General features: G+C 45.9%; 1 protein-coding gene across 2 annotated transcripts in view; it reads left to right on the top strand.

Annotated features, from left to right (window-relative positions):
* Positions 1-15,358, top strand: part of VSTM2L (V-set and transmembrane domain containing 2 like) — a 126,507-nt gene that overhangs the window by 66,204 nt on the left and 44,945 nt on the right. For both annotated transcript variants that reach the window (XM_073555274.1, XM_073555273.1), the window contains exon 2: positions 7,416-7,585. In XM_073555274.1, coding sequence (XP_073411375.1) covers positions 7,416-7,585 — 170 coding nt within the window. The remainder of the gene's footprint in view (positions 1-7,415; positions 7,586-15,358) is intronic.

The raw sequence follows: 15,358 nt of genomic DNA, 5'->3' as shown, positions 1-15,358 counted from the left end.
GCTCTGAACTGCTCTGCCACGACAAGGGTGCGCTGAGTGCTTGGGCTTGGTTTGAACAGTCATTTGGTGCTTACAGACGTCCTTTAACAAGATAGATCTTATAGAGGAATATTCCATGGTAACACAAAACCCATACATACTCAATAAATACAAAAACACATTTGATGGAAGAAAATGGCCATGATGTTTATTCAGGGTAACCAAAATGAACTTTATAATAAATTAATAGAATATCAATAAATAATCCTCAAATCAACCAGTCCAGCCAGAGAGCTGGGTGAATTTCCCTCAAATGGAATAACACGACAACGAATAACAATAAAATTTGGGGGAGGGTCGGATCTTCTTCTCTTCTCAATAGATGAAGTGGGCCTCTTATAGCGAAATTCTTTCCGTTTTTTTCTGACTCCACCAATGAAAATGCATAAAAAATGCGCCAAAAACAACCGGACAGAACTGGAATCAACCTGCTCGTGGCTCCTACAGCTTACTGAACTGACCTGACCCTGTCCTGACAGCCATAAATACCAAGAATCTATGAAAACAGCATGATCAAAATTGATTATTTACTGCCTGTGTTACCATGAGACCCCCCCCCCCCCTATATTTTTTGGGGTAGGGCTGCCATTAATATAAGCCAGCTCTGTGCCCACTTTTTTCCGACTCCCATCCCCTCAGACAGCTGTGGGTAGTATAATTGCGTTCTCTCTGCAGACTGGCAATGGACTACATATCACTGAGGTATGAAAACACATTTCTCAGATATGGTTTCACATGTAACCAGGGTCCGTCCCGTGGGAACCTGTAGGCATGAGCTTATTGGCATATAAACATGTGACTAGAATGGATCACCTGTGTGGATTCTCCATGATATTTTCTCTTTCCTATCAATGTCATTTATCTAAAAAAAAAAAAAAAAATGCAGGCACACAATATTGTTTATAATGATCACATAATTGGGAACCCAAGGAATGAACTCTTAAGTCATTATTAGTGATGATCTAGAAATAAAATGAAAGCCTGGACATATGAGGCAAGGCGGCTCATTGAAGGCTGTGACCTGCCCTGGCTTTAAATGACATTTTCTCCGTCCCCCTTCAGCCTAATTACATGGTCTCTTTTTTTGTATTTCTCCTTCCCTTGTTCTTGTGTTTAGATCGCTTTCTTCATCGCTCCTTTTTCTTATTCCATCCCTTCCTTTCATGAGCAGTCCCTCTTAGTAATAGGTTGTGAAGTGCCTGCATGGACCCGCTTCTGTCTCTGTTCTCCTGTCACATTGTTTTTTTCCTCTAAATCTCCCTGGATATGTAATTCCGTAGCTGTCTCTTCCAATCTTCCGGCTGCTGCTCTGAGGTGCGCTCTCCCCTCTCCTTCACCTTCCTTCTCTCTCTTTCCTCCTGTCTAGCTTCCTTAATCTCCCCTCTGCCTCGCCAACCTTTACCGCTTCCCCCTTACTTCATCTTATTCTCCATCTGCCTCACAATGCTTTCACCCTCAACCTCTGCCATTCTCTTCTGCTCATTACCTTTCTTTATGGCTTGTTTTCTGTTTTTGTCAAGCTTTTCTTTGCCTGTCTTGATGCATTATAGTAATTCTCAAAAACTCCTTCAGTTTTCCCATTTTTATGTTTTTTTTGTTTTTCATTTACTATTAAGGTAAACTTCCATCTTTTCTCTTTTCATGACGCATGCACTTTTATCAGGGACACACTGGCACAAAACTAGGGCCGGCAAACAATCACACGAGTTTTTATTCGGCTATACATCAACGGGCACAGGCTGCGGTCTCCAGTTATTAAAAGGACTAAAAGCTGATTGCAGCTGCAGACTCTACTTCAGCCATGACTGAGAGCCTGGACGAGGCCTTTTCTACAAACCACTACCCGCCATAACCCTTCTAGCAAGTGTCAACACAATGATACGTCGTGGAGGCAAGAAACAGATGCATCTTGGAAAACATTGCATACACATATAGCACCAAGGCCAGGAATCCTTGGATCTCCAGGGAGAATCTGTAAAATAACTTGAGCACTAGACCCAATAGTTACTGTTTTTATGAGACTTGGTTCTAGTTCTCAGGTGCTCAATACTTAAGCTTAAGTAATTCTCTGGGGTGGGGGGAGGCTCCTGCTGCAGCTAGTTATTTTACAACCTTACACAGTATAGTGAAGAGGCGGAGGAAAAGTGGATTTGGTTCCTAGGTCACAGAAAAAAATTTATTTTATATATTTCTCAGTTTTACTTGTAGTATAAAATAGGATCAACTGTAAGGACGAGATCAATCAGCGGCGCGCTGGAGTATTTTTATTATCTTTGAGCATTTTCTATGTTTTGTGCTCCTCTAATGGCCGTGCTGCAGGGGAAATGAACACTTGTTATTTTGTTCTTATCCAGTTATAGCTGATCATTAGGGGTCATACTGCAATATGTTTATCATCAAAGGAGCCATCTAACAAGTAAGGATTGTCCAAAGTGGACAACCCCTTTAGGGCAAGGAAGGATAAAGTACAGCATGCTCCAGAGCTGGCTATTGACATCAGATTTAAAACAAGTTAGCAAATATTTGCAGCCATGGAGAAACAAAAAGCGTTGTATACATCTCTTTAATAAATCAATTAATCTACTTGTGCTATAAACATATATGTGGTGAGGTGAGAGCTCGGCTAAAGGTATGTGCGCACTGAACCCTGCCGACAGGTCCATTTAGACGGGCTGATAATTGGGGAGTGACCGTTCTTGGGGAAAGTTCGTTCTCATTTATCAGCCCGTATAAACAGACCGGCAGCCATCTGATGAAATAGAAAAAGGTTTTATTTTCATCAGGTGTGGTGATTTTTATAATCATGGTTATTGGCAGAACATTGCCTGATGTAAACAAGTGATGTACTGCAGATACATGGAGACAGGACAATGGTATTACCGTAGCTATCATTCCATCTCCACCAGTGCCAAAGGACTTGAATATCAATAGTAAAGGCTTGGGCCATTAGAGTACTCCCTTGCACTTCCATGTGCACAGTACGGTCATTCTGTGCACACAGAGTCTAGTCTGACATTATTCTCGGCACCACATCTGTTACGTCTGTCAGAGGCCATAATCTCAAAATGGCCACCTTGGACAGACTGCCAGATTCCAGAGGAACACCTGCCTTGTACAGGGATCTGGACTTAAAACTGGGTCCACTGGATTGTTTCCACAGAAGAGTGGCAATAGTTGGGTCATAATTAGGAGGTCCAGGTAAGGACAAAATCGTAAAGAAAGAGAATAGCCAAATGTCAGGACTGTCCAGAATATAATTGGCAGTGGACAGCAGGATTTCAGGATCTTAAATAGCTTGCGGTCCCACCCAAACTACACAGTAGTTAACTCTATGTGTCCAAGTATGGATGGGACTGCAAGTCTCAGAAAACAAAAAAACTAGAACTGTTGACCCGTGTCACCTGCAACGAGATCGCGGTGTCGCCTGGCGACAGAAACGAGGCAGAAAGGGCAGGCAAAATGATGTCCCAACATCGTTTTGCAAACACAGGAGGATGTGTTGCCGAGAATGATAATTCGTAAGCAAGCTTAAAATTAATGTCACCTGATGACAGAGCATTTTTCACATTTGTCTGGAGAATGGCAGCCCTTTCTAGTTAGGCTGATTAGGAAACGAGCGTATCTGCATCCTAACAAATTCCCTGGATAGAATTTGAGCGAATTGCAAGATTAGTGTTTTATCTTCTTTCCATTACAAACCCTTTCGGTAAACTCTGCACCCCCCTTTTCTTTACCTTAACCCTTTCCCTATATGCTGCACACTATTAATCTGCCGCTGTCACCTCACCACCTGCTTGGGATATTGCAGGGTATAATGTTTGATCTGTTGCTTTACTGCTCTGCAGACAGTTATACTTTGGTCTCCATCACTCCCGCTCTCTCTGTATCGCTCCCTCCATCTATCGCTCTCCCCTACTCCCCATGCTGCAGGCTGTTCCCCCTCTGCATGTATCAGCTTTTTATGGCCCTGTTGACAGATGGTGCGCTGCCGCCCTTGAAGGGAAACTAAATACTACAGCTAAGGAGCTAGAGACAGGGGGGATAACAGAGGGGAGAGGAGAAGATGGGAGAAGGATGTTATGGAAGACAGGTGGGTAGGGGAAATGGGGGTGTTAAGACCAATATGCATCATCCATATAATGATGAAATCAATACATTCTGGGCAAATCCGATATTAACACACTGTTGTAGCAAACCGAATTAGTATGCCATGTAGTCATGCATGGGTAAGCTGTGGTTACCATGAATGTGGTAGGGCAGGGTGGTGCGCCGCAGCAAATGTAAAATTAGTACCGCTGTAATGATATGCTTATTGCAGCAGAAATACTTATACAGTATGGGCACAAATGCTACACCAGCTAGAAATGACTTACTAAAGCTAAAAAGTGGCCATTAAGCTTTACAGTGAATCTTGTTGTTTCCCCTGCCTATAGCCGGTGGCGGTCATAACACTTTGTGTGACATTAATAGAAATGATCCAGTGTTGTTGGTCAGTCTATGATCATTTTAATTTAGCAGATGCTACTGTTTCATATACAACCAGTATGTTTAATGGGCCTCAATGAGTTATCTTTCATGGCTCTCCAAATACATGTTAGAATGCCGTATGTTCAGCCGCAGCTCCCATAATAAAAGCGTACATCGAAGCGAGATCGAAGAAGCCGTCAGACACGTTTGAACCTTAAATCTTTGGGGAAAACAGTAGGATAAGGCAGGAAAATCCAGCCGTGCTCTTTCCTATTTTGATCAATGTTTTGACGGGCAGCCCAATTTTCATGAGACTTACTGATTTTATTGAAATTCTGAGATTCTGCCAACAGAAATCTAATGTCTAGACGGTCAAAATCCTATTGTAGTAATTTGGTCACATTCAACATTAAATCATTTATGTTCAGTAATTATATACCATAATATATAAAAAATATTGGGTGTATATAATATATCGTAGCAAGGCAGCTAGTACATTGTGCTGCTGAGGCAAACGCCTTTCATGGAAATCTTGGATTAGGCCTCCTTCCTGTAAAGGGAAGAGAAGAATGCGCTCCCACTAGATCTATACAGTCTTTGGCTAATTACGCTCATTTGGAGCCGACTGAGATAAGATGTGAGCTATTTCACAGAGGGATACCCATTTTGAGGAGAGCAGGCACTCGTAGTCTGTGTGAGTGAAACCTGCTAAGGACCAGCTGTGTCGGCGGTGCTGGGCAGTAAGGATGCTGCAGTGTTAGTTACCCGACAGCCTAGATTTTCTTTTTTTTCACTGTGATATAAATTGCTTTCCCATGTATGAAAAAAATAAAGCTGGTTGCGGATAGTTTCACACAAAAATCCACTTTTCTGTGTTGGAGAAAAAAATATTTGGGCGTTAACCATCTAAGCCAGAAGATGGTGACCCTTGAGTAAAACTACCGCCAAGTTGTTACTATGAACAAAGTCCTGAAAACTGCTATCTCTACTACAGTCTGCATTAAAAAAATGTCCCTTATTTTTACATAGTGCCAAACCTGTACCCAGTGACTCCTGTTCATTCACATCTCTAGATAGATCTGGTGTCTCCATTTGTAGTCATCCCATGAGAGTATATACCTTACCCTTGATAGGGCTGGACTGGCCATCCGCCAATTCTGACAAATGCCAGATGGGCTGGTACCATCAGTGGGCCACTCGGCCTCCCTACAGAAGCACTCCACAAGTCCTTCCAATTATTTAATATTTAGATCCCTGTGAAGGGATCAACTCTAGCACTGTGTTCTACTTCCACCCGCTTTCCCATGTGACGTCCTTTTCCTCCTACTCTGAAGGCGGAAGGACGCACCAGCGGCCACACTGACAGTCAGTCTGCATCACCACTTGCTGCGCACAGCCAGCCTAGCAAGAGCCGGCTGAGACTGCCAGTTTCAAAGGACTCAGGAGCATGCAGTAGTTCCCGCTTTTGCTTCCATCTGCTAGGACTACAGACTCCCAGCCCCGCCATATTCTGGCGGGTGAATAGAGGGCTTTTTTTCTGTCTTTGGGGATATATTGAAGGTAGACAGTCAAAGGCAAGTCCTGCACTTTGAAGATGTGTTGCTCTCTTGTCAATGAACAGTCCCTTATCACAGTACTGTGGTAATAAAATATATTTGCTCAAGACAGGGTAGGTTAACTTCTCCATTGCCTCATTACAGCTGACTGAGAAAACAATGTTTTTAGGTAGGCAGTGAAAAAGTTAAACCTCGCAAATTCTGTAAATGGCTTTTATATACCCCGGACCACACAGACAGAAAAAGTCCCTTGTGCAAGAACAATATGGGCCCTATGCAGCCCAAGAGATCTTATTAATAATAATAATAATAATAATCTTTTTATATAGCGCTAACACATTCCGCAGCGCTTTACAGTTTGCACACATTATCATCACTGTCCCTGATGGGGCTCACAATCTAAATTCTTAAAATCTTAAAAATGCACAATTGCATCTGTTTTGGAGGTAGAAATTGGCCACCTTACCTCTTGGGCCCCTGTGCAGCCTCACAGATTGCACCAGTAACATGTCCGCCCCTGCCGAAGACATTGATTGCAGATGTTGCTTCTCATGGTACTGCTGTTCCTGGCACTAAGGCCAGCCATAAACATTAGATGGCTGTTGGATGAATGCTGCTTCAAAAAAAGGTCACTTTTTGAAGTAAGTCTATGAAAGTCTCATTCTGGCTGTCATAGACTTACAATGAGAGCTTGTGACTCTTACCGCTGAATTCCTGTCAGTCAGGAGTTGCTGTCACAAAATGACGACACCTGACCGGAGCAGTGCCGATAAAAGGTAAAGACAGTGATGGATGTAATACTATGGTTTGGGACCTTAGATTAGCAGCACCACTCTAGCGCTGAAAAATAACGCTGGAGTGGTGCTTTAACCACACAAATGTGCTCTCAAATGCCAGGGCTGAGATTCAGCCCCAGTCCGGTTCTGCCCTTGAAATAGCTTTTGTAGATGTTTTTGGTTGACCCCCAACTACATTACCATTATGAGATGTGACCATGAACAGCGCAAACTCTAATAGAGGCAAATTGTCATTTCACCCATTTTTCCTATAAGGAAGGACACGGTATTATTTGCTCTATTGGCTAGGGGTAGGCTGTAATTTTTTGGTTTTCCTCATTAGGGAATCAACTGTACCTCTTTTGGTAATAACCTTTGTCTCTTCAGCTGTTATGCGTAGATTAGATACTCTGGTTGTATATCTGCAGATATTTGGGTATTAGGTAGAGTAACCTGCATGTTGTACCTCAGCTACGGAGATTTTAGCTTCTGACTTTAGTCTATTATTAACCTATTTGGAAGTATAATGTGACCCAAACTGGTTGAAAGCATTGCTGCCATTTTTTTCCTATTTCAGCTTTATTCACGGAAATCCCACAAGATGTTAGTGCACACCCTGGAGAAGATGTGGAGATGGCATGTTCTTTCCGTGGCAGTGGCGACATCCCGTACTCACTGGAAATCCAGTGGTGGTATATCCGCACCCACAAGGACTGGGCAAACAAGGAAACATGGGCTGACAGCCAGGTAAAGCAGTATTGTTATATATGGTGGAAGGGCATATTTAGGCTGAATGGTGCCCTCTGCTTTTTGGTTTCCTTATTCCATTGTATTTTTAATTCAGTTACCCAAAACACATGTGAGCAAATGAGTATGATTTATATGCTTGGAAAATGAATTTAGACTTCCTTCACACAGTTTTTTCCTGCCATTTCTGAAGAAAAACCCTTTCAAATTTGTGGGTTTTTTTTTCCCCTGCAGAAATATCTACAGGTAACTATGACATAGTGGGAATAACCGAGACATGGTTAGATGAAAGCTGTGACTGGGCAGTTAACTTACAGGGTTACAGTCTGTTTAGAAAGGATCGTAAAAATCGGAGAGGAGGAGGGGTTTGTCTTTATGTAAAGTCTTGTCTAAAGTCAACTTTAAGGGAAGATATTAGCGAAGGGAATGAGGATGTCGAGTTCATATGGGTCGAAATAGATGGAGGGAAAAATAGTAACAAAATTCTCTTTGGGGTCTGTTACAAACCCCCAAATATAGCAGAAATCATGGAAAGTTTACTACTAAGGCAGAGAGATGAAGCTGCAACCCATAATGAGGTCCTTGTTATGGAGGACTTTACCCGGCTATTCACTGGGAAACAGAGACCTGTGAAACCCATAAAGGCAACAGGTTTCTGCTAATAGCCAAGAATAATTATCTTTCACAATTGGTGCAGAATCCAACCAGAGGAGCAGCACTTTTAGACCTAATACTATCTAACAGACCTGACAGAATAACAAATCTGCAGGTTGTTGGGCATCTAGGAAATAGCGACCACAATATTGTACAGTTTCACTTGTCTTTCGCTAGGCGGACTTGTCAGGGAGTCACAAAAACACTGAACTTTAGGAAGGCAAAGCTTGTCCAGCTTAGAGATGCCCTTAATCTGGTTGACTGGGACAATGTCCTCAGAAATAAGAATACAGAAAATAAATGGGAAATGTTTAAGAACATCCTTAATAGGCACTGTAAGCGGTTTATAGCTTGTGGGAATAAAAGGACAAGAAATAGGAAAAACCCAATGTGGCTAAACAAAAAAGTAAGAGGGGCAATTACCAGTAAAAGAAAGCATTTAAACTACTAAAGCCGGATGGCACAGTTGAAGCTCTAAAAAACTATAAGGAGAAAAATTCTTAATCTAAAAAAATAATTAAAGCTGCCAAAAAGGAAACAGAGAAACACATTGCTAAGGAGAGTAAAACTAATCCCAATCTGTTCTTCAACTATATCAAAAGTAAAAGAATCAAAAGTGAAAGTGTAGGCTCATTAAAAAATTGTGAGGAAAGTATGGGTGTAGATGATGAGGAAAAAGCTAATATACTAAACACCTTCTTCTCCACGGTATTCACGGTGGAAAATGAAATGCTAGGTGAAATGCCGAGAGACAAAGAAAACCCTATATTAAGGGTCACCAATCTAACCCAAGAAGAGGTGCAAAACCATTATTTCTTATTGTTACGTGTTACAGAGCCACTCAGCACCCAGAATATGTTGTGCAGTTATATGTATGGATAATAGGTTCTATGTGAGATGCATGTCCCTAATGCATCAGCATTCCCCTTTTGTCCGCCCTCCCCCACCTTTGTAATTTCCACAGTAAACATCGGCAGGCTCCGGCCACCTGCGGCTTTTGTAATGCATGTCTGGCCTGCCGCTTTTCTATTGGCCTGCCCTCTGTATCTGTGTGATAAATTCTGTGTCCTGTGAGTAAAGTGTTGTCAGACTGGAAATACATGGAGAAGCAGTGATCTTTTATATTCGCCCATGTAACCCAGGGATTCCAACCAGCGTCATTCATTCAGACTCCAGCCAACGCAGAGCGGACCTCCAAAAACACGGGGTGGTACTGAAAGAGGTACCCCAGCTTGGTAGACCCCGTTACACTGGTGGCAGACAGCGGGATTTGATACCCCTTCTACAGGAGGGAAGGAATGAATGGAAAATAACTACCAGAAGTTAAAGAGGACTACATTAAAAGATCTGGTGGAAGCCCGAGGGTTGATCGCCAGCAACAAAACAAAAGAGGATTTGATAGCAGCCATCATGGAACACGACAGTGCAGCGCCCCCCCAATGTGAACGTGGAGGAGACCGAATTCCAGAGGGAGGTAAAGAACAGACTGGCGTTCTATGGCCCGAACCCTGCAGTAGAGATCACACGAGAGGTGATGGCTGATGTGCGTACTGATCTGAAGGAAAAGATGGCCGAGCGGACCAGGATAGAGCTAGCCAAGATGGTGATGGCAGAGCGGACCAAAGTGGAGCTGGCCAAGATGGAGATGGCAGAGAGGAGAGCCAGCGCGCAGGGGGAGCTCTGGCCTTCGAGCAGGTACCTTCAACAGTAAGCCACAAAAAGATCCAGTATAATGCCTTCCGACAGTTGGGGGAGGCAGAGGAAGACATTGATAGCTTTCTGCAGGACTTTGAGCGGCAGTGTGCCCTTCATCAAGTGAAGCCGGAGGATCGGTTTCAGATTCTGGCCAGCAAGCTGACAGGCCGGGCAGCGGACGCCTATCGCACGGTACCTGATGAGGACTGTATTGGCTATGAGCGGATCAAAGACGTGATCTTGACCCGGTATGCGCTGACACCAGAGGCCTATCGCCAAAAGTTCCGCGGACTTATAAAATGCGTAACCGATACCCACGCTGAATGGGCCTTTAAATTACGGCGGTCACTGATACAGTGGGTACAAGGGAGCCAAGCAGCCACTAAGGAGGACGTCCTCCAGCTCTTCCTGTTAGAACGATTCTTTAATGGACTAAACCCCGAGACACAGGAATGGCTTCGGGACAGGCGGCCAACGACTCTTGAGGAAGCCGCTCGTCTGGCCGATGAACATCATGATGCCAGGAGGCCGCAGTTCTCCGGATCAAAGGTGGTCACTAGGGGCCTGCCCATTGACCTGGAGGGCCACAAACCTCCGAAGATTGTAGGGGGACCAGCTAGAAACCCAGCCTACCACAGTCCCCCTGGGGCGCGATGCCACACCTGCCGTCAGCTGGGCCACCTGCAAAGACAATGCCCCAACCGGACTCAGCATACCCAGTGGCCAAAGATGGGAACAGCTACCTTCAGCCGGGCTGTTGTACACTGCTACCAAGGCGAAGCTGACCCGGCATTGGGGGCTACGACTAACCAAGGGGTGGAAGAGATGGAGGAAGTGCTCCATGAAGTAGACCCCGTGCAGGCAGCCCGGGCAGATAATCGAGAACAGCATCGAAAGGTCGTGTGGGTTAATGGGAAACGGATGCAGGGACTAAGAGATTCCGGAGCAACTTTGACCCTTGTGAAGCCTCATCTCGTCCGGGACCAAGAGAAGACGGACTGGACAGTGGCAGTCCGTGTAGCAGGTGGAGCTATACATCGACTACCCACTGCCAGGATTCACCTGAACTGGGGAGTCGGGGATGGCCTTGTTGAGGTCGGCTTGATGGAGGATTTGCGTGCAGACGTCTTGCTGGGAAATGACTTGGGGCCCATGTTGTCTGCATTCTCGGTGGCCCCTCTGGCTGAGACCTATCCTGTGACCACCAGGAGACAAGCTCGAGCTGTGGAGGCGGAATCACACTCAGAGGAGGCCCAGGTAAGACATCCCAGCCCTGCACGTATTCCCATAGCCCGACACATTTCTTGAGCCACCCCAGATGAATTTAAGAGGGAGTTACTTGAGGATCCTTCATTAGAGGGATTTCGTGGGAAGGCACAGGAGGGGAGAGGAGTACTGGAAGGGGAACAGTTTGTATGGAAGCAGGGACTCCTCTACCGGATCACAGAGCAGCACCACACAGGGACGAGCCCCACTATAAAACAACAGCTGGTAGTTCCCAAGAAGTATAGGCAGGAGCTACTGCGAATCTCTCATGATATACCCTTGGCCGGGCACTTCGGCGTCAGTCGCACCAAGCATCGTCTGACACAAAACTTCTTTTGGCCGGGGGTAACCTATGATGTTCGTCAGTACTGCCAGACCTGTGACAGTTGTCAGTGCATTGGCAAGAGGGGGGATCGATGCAAGGCCAAATTATGCCCCCTCCCCATTGTGGAGGAACCATTTAGCCGAGTAGCGGTCAATCTGATAGGGCCGTTAGCCAAACCCAGTCCGTCCGGGAAAATATATATTGACCGTGGTAGATTATGCCACACGGTATCCAGAGGCGGTTGCGTTACCTAACATACTGGCAGAGACGTTGGCGGCCGCCCTGCTCAAGGTTTTCTCACGGGCTGGATTTCCCCGGGAGATTATCTCGGACCTGGGTACCCAGTTTACAGCAGAGGTGACCAACCAACTATGGAAGCTGTGCAGCATAAAGTCCATTAGAAGCGCCCCGTACCACCCGCAAACCAATGGGTTGTGTGAACGCTTTAATGGGACATTAAAACAGCTCATTGGGACTTTTACCAGGACCTACAGGGACTGGCAGAAATTCTTGCCACACCTCCTGTTTGCCTATCGGGAGGTGCCCCAAGAATCCACGGGGTTCTCCCCGTTCGAGCTGGTATACGGGAGACGGGTAAGGGGACCCCTAGACTTAGTGCTGGAACACTGGGAAGGGGAGGGCCTCATAGAAGGGGTACCTATTGTACCCTATGTGCTGGAATTCCGTGACCGCCTACAGGAGCTGACTCAGGCTGTACATGAGAACATGCAGGCGACCCAGCGGCGCCAGCGCATATGGTACGATCGGAGGGCCAGAGAGCGCACTTTGGAAATAGGACAGAAGGTCCTGGTGTTAGAGCCCACTAAGCAAAATAAGTTTCAAGTTGCATGGCAGGAGCCCTACCAGGTAGTGGGGAAAATAGCCGACACAACCTATAATGTCGCCGATTGTGACGACCCCAGGGTTATCCGCATGTTCCACGTGAATATGCTGAAGCCCTACTGGGAGCGCCCTGAAGAGGTAGTGGCCATCTGTGCACCTGAAGTAGAGGATTTAGCCGAACTTCCCTTGACGGATGTCTTAGGGGAAAGCACTCCGTCTAAAACATGGGACCAGGTACACTTGGGTGAAGACCTAGGCCCCCGGAAGAGACAGCAGGCGGAGGCGTTGTTGAGGCTGCGACAGAGGATGTTTTCAGAGAGACCGGGGTACACTCGTCTGGCACAACACAAGGTTGAGACCCAGGATCAGACCCCCTGCGACAAAACCCCTTCCGCGTCCCTGAGTCTGTACGAGAGGGGATGCGACAAGAGATACAAGAGATGTTGCGTTAAGGGGTCATTGAAGAGTCAGTCCCTGGGCATCCCCCGTAGTGTTAGTGCCCAAGAAGGATGGGACTACACGGTTTTGTGTAGACTATCGTAAGCTCAATGAGAAAACAGTGACGGATGCATACCCCATGCCGCGTGTGGATGAGTTGTTAGACCGGCCGGCGGGGGCAAAGTATTTGACCACCATCGATCTATGCAAAGGCTACTGGCAGATTCCCCTTAGTCCTGACGCTATTCCGAAATCGGCATTTGTCACCCCGTTCGGCTTATTCCAGTTTCGAGTTATGCCATTTGGGATGAAGAATGCCCCGGCGACCTTCCAAAGGCTGGCTGACCGGCTTCTGGATGGTCTCCAGGACTATGCTTGTGCCTACCTGGACGACATCGCCATCTACAGTGCGACATGGGAAGAGCATCTAAATCACCTATAGACAGTATTGGACAGGATCCACCAGGCCGGAATCACCCTGAACCCAAACAAGTGTCACGTGGGCAAAGCAGAGGTTCAGCATTTAGGGCATTGGGTGGGAAGTGGGAAACAGCGACCAGAACCAGCCAAGATTGAGGCCATAGCCAAATGGCCCATCCCACGCACTACAACCCAGGTCATGGAGTTTCTAGGGACAGCGGGGTATTACAGGAAATTCGTTCCCAATTACAGCAGCGTAGCCAAGCCCCTCACTGATTTGACCCGTAAGAACCAACCCCGCCAGGTAACCTGGACCTCAGAGTGTGAGGAAGCCTTCCGCCAACTAAAGGACGCCCTCACCAATACCCCTGTATTGGCCGCACCCGATCCAACTAAATGTTTCCTTGTTCATACCGATGCTTCTATGTTTGGATTGGGGACAGTACTGAGCCAAGTCGGGCCGGACGGCCAAGAACACCCGGTAGCTTACCTGAGTCGGAAACTACTGCCCCGTGAAGTAAGCTATGCGGCCATCGAGAAGGAGTGCCTGGCGGTAGTATGGGCACTCAAGAAATTGCAACCATATTTGTATGGACGACAGTTTTCCCTCCTAACGGACAATAATCCCCTAGTCTGGCTTAATCGGGTCTCCGGAGACAACGCCAGATTGCTGCGGTGGAGTTTAGCCCTACAACCTCTGGACTTCACCATCCACTACAGACCCGGCAAACAAAACGGTAACGCCAATGGACTAAGTCGACAAACGGAACTTGTATCAACCCCATAAACTTCGGTCATCCCCAAACCAATCCGTTGAGGTATCAGACTGTGTATGCCGATCGCGTCGTTGAAAAGGGGAACCGTGTTACAGAACCACTCAGCACCCAGAATATGTTGTGCAGTTATATGTATGGATAATAGGTTCTATGTGAGATGCATGTCCCTAATGCATCAGCATTCCCCTTTTGTCCGCCCTCCCCCCACCTTTGTAATTTCCACAGTAAATATCGGCAGGCTCCGGCCACCTGCGGCTTTTGTAATGCATGTCTGGCCTGCCGCTTTCCTATTGGCCTGCCCTCTGTATCTGTGTGATATATTCTGTGTCCTGTGAGTAAAGTGTTGTCAGACTGGAAATACATGGAGAAGCAGTGATCTTTTATATGCGCCCATGTAACCCAGGGATTCCAACCAGCGTCATTCATTCAGATTCCAGCCAACGCAGAGCGGACCTCCGAAAACACGGGGTGGTACTGAAAGAGGTACCCCAGCTTGGTAGACCCCGTTACACTTATATTTAGAGACTCTATAGCGACGGGGTCTGTTCCACAGGACTGGCGCATAGCAAATGTGGTACCAATATTCAGAAGGGCTCTAAAAGTGAACCTGGAAATTATAGGCCAGTAAGTCTAACCTCTATTGTTGGTAAAATATTTGAAGGGTTTCTGAGGGATGTTATTCTGGATTATCTCAATGAGAATAACTGTTTAACGCCATATCAGCATGGGTTTATGAGGAATCGCTCCTGTCAAACCAATCTAATCAGTTTTTATGAAGAGGTAAGCTATAGACTGGACCAAGGTGAGTGGTGAGGATGTGGTATATCTTTATTTTTCCAAAGCGTTTGATACCGTGCCACACAAGAGGTTGGTACACAAAATGAGAATGCTGGGTCTGGGGGAAAATGTGTGTAAACGGGTAAGTAACTGGATTAGTGATAGAAAGCAGAGGGTGGTTATAAATGGTATATTCTCTAACTGGGCCGCTGTGACCAGTGGGGACCGCAGGGTCGGTGTTGGAACCTATTCTCTTCAACATATTTATTAACAATCTGGTAGAAGATTTGCACAGTAAAATATCGATATTTGCAGATGATACAAAACTATGTAAAGCAGTCAATACAAGAGAAGATAGTATTCTACTACAGATGGATCTGGATAAGTTGGGAACTTGGGCCGAAAGGTGGCAGATGCGGTTTAACAATGATAAATGTAAGGTTATACACATGGGAAGAAGGAATCAATATCACCACTACACACTGAATGGTAAATCACTGGGTAAATCTGACATGGAGAAGGACTTGGGGATCCTAGTTAATGATAAACTTACCTGGAGCAGCCAGTGCCAGGCAGCAG

Source organism: Dendrobates tinctorius, unplaced genomic scaffold (genome assembly GCF_039654945.1).
Source record: "Dendrobates tinctorius isolate UK_male_01 unplaced genomic scaffold, ASM3965494v1 ptg000223l, whole genome shotgun sequence".
In the NCBI taxonomy this organism is placed as follows: domain Eukaryota; kingdom Metazoa; phylum Chordata; class Amphibia; order Anura; family Dendrobatidae; genus Dendrobates; species Dendrobates tinctorius.
This window is presented reverse-complemented; position numbering and strand designations above follow the sequence as displayed.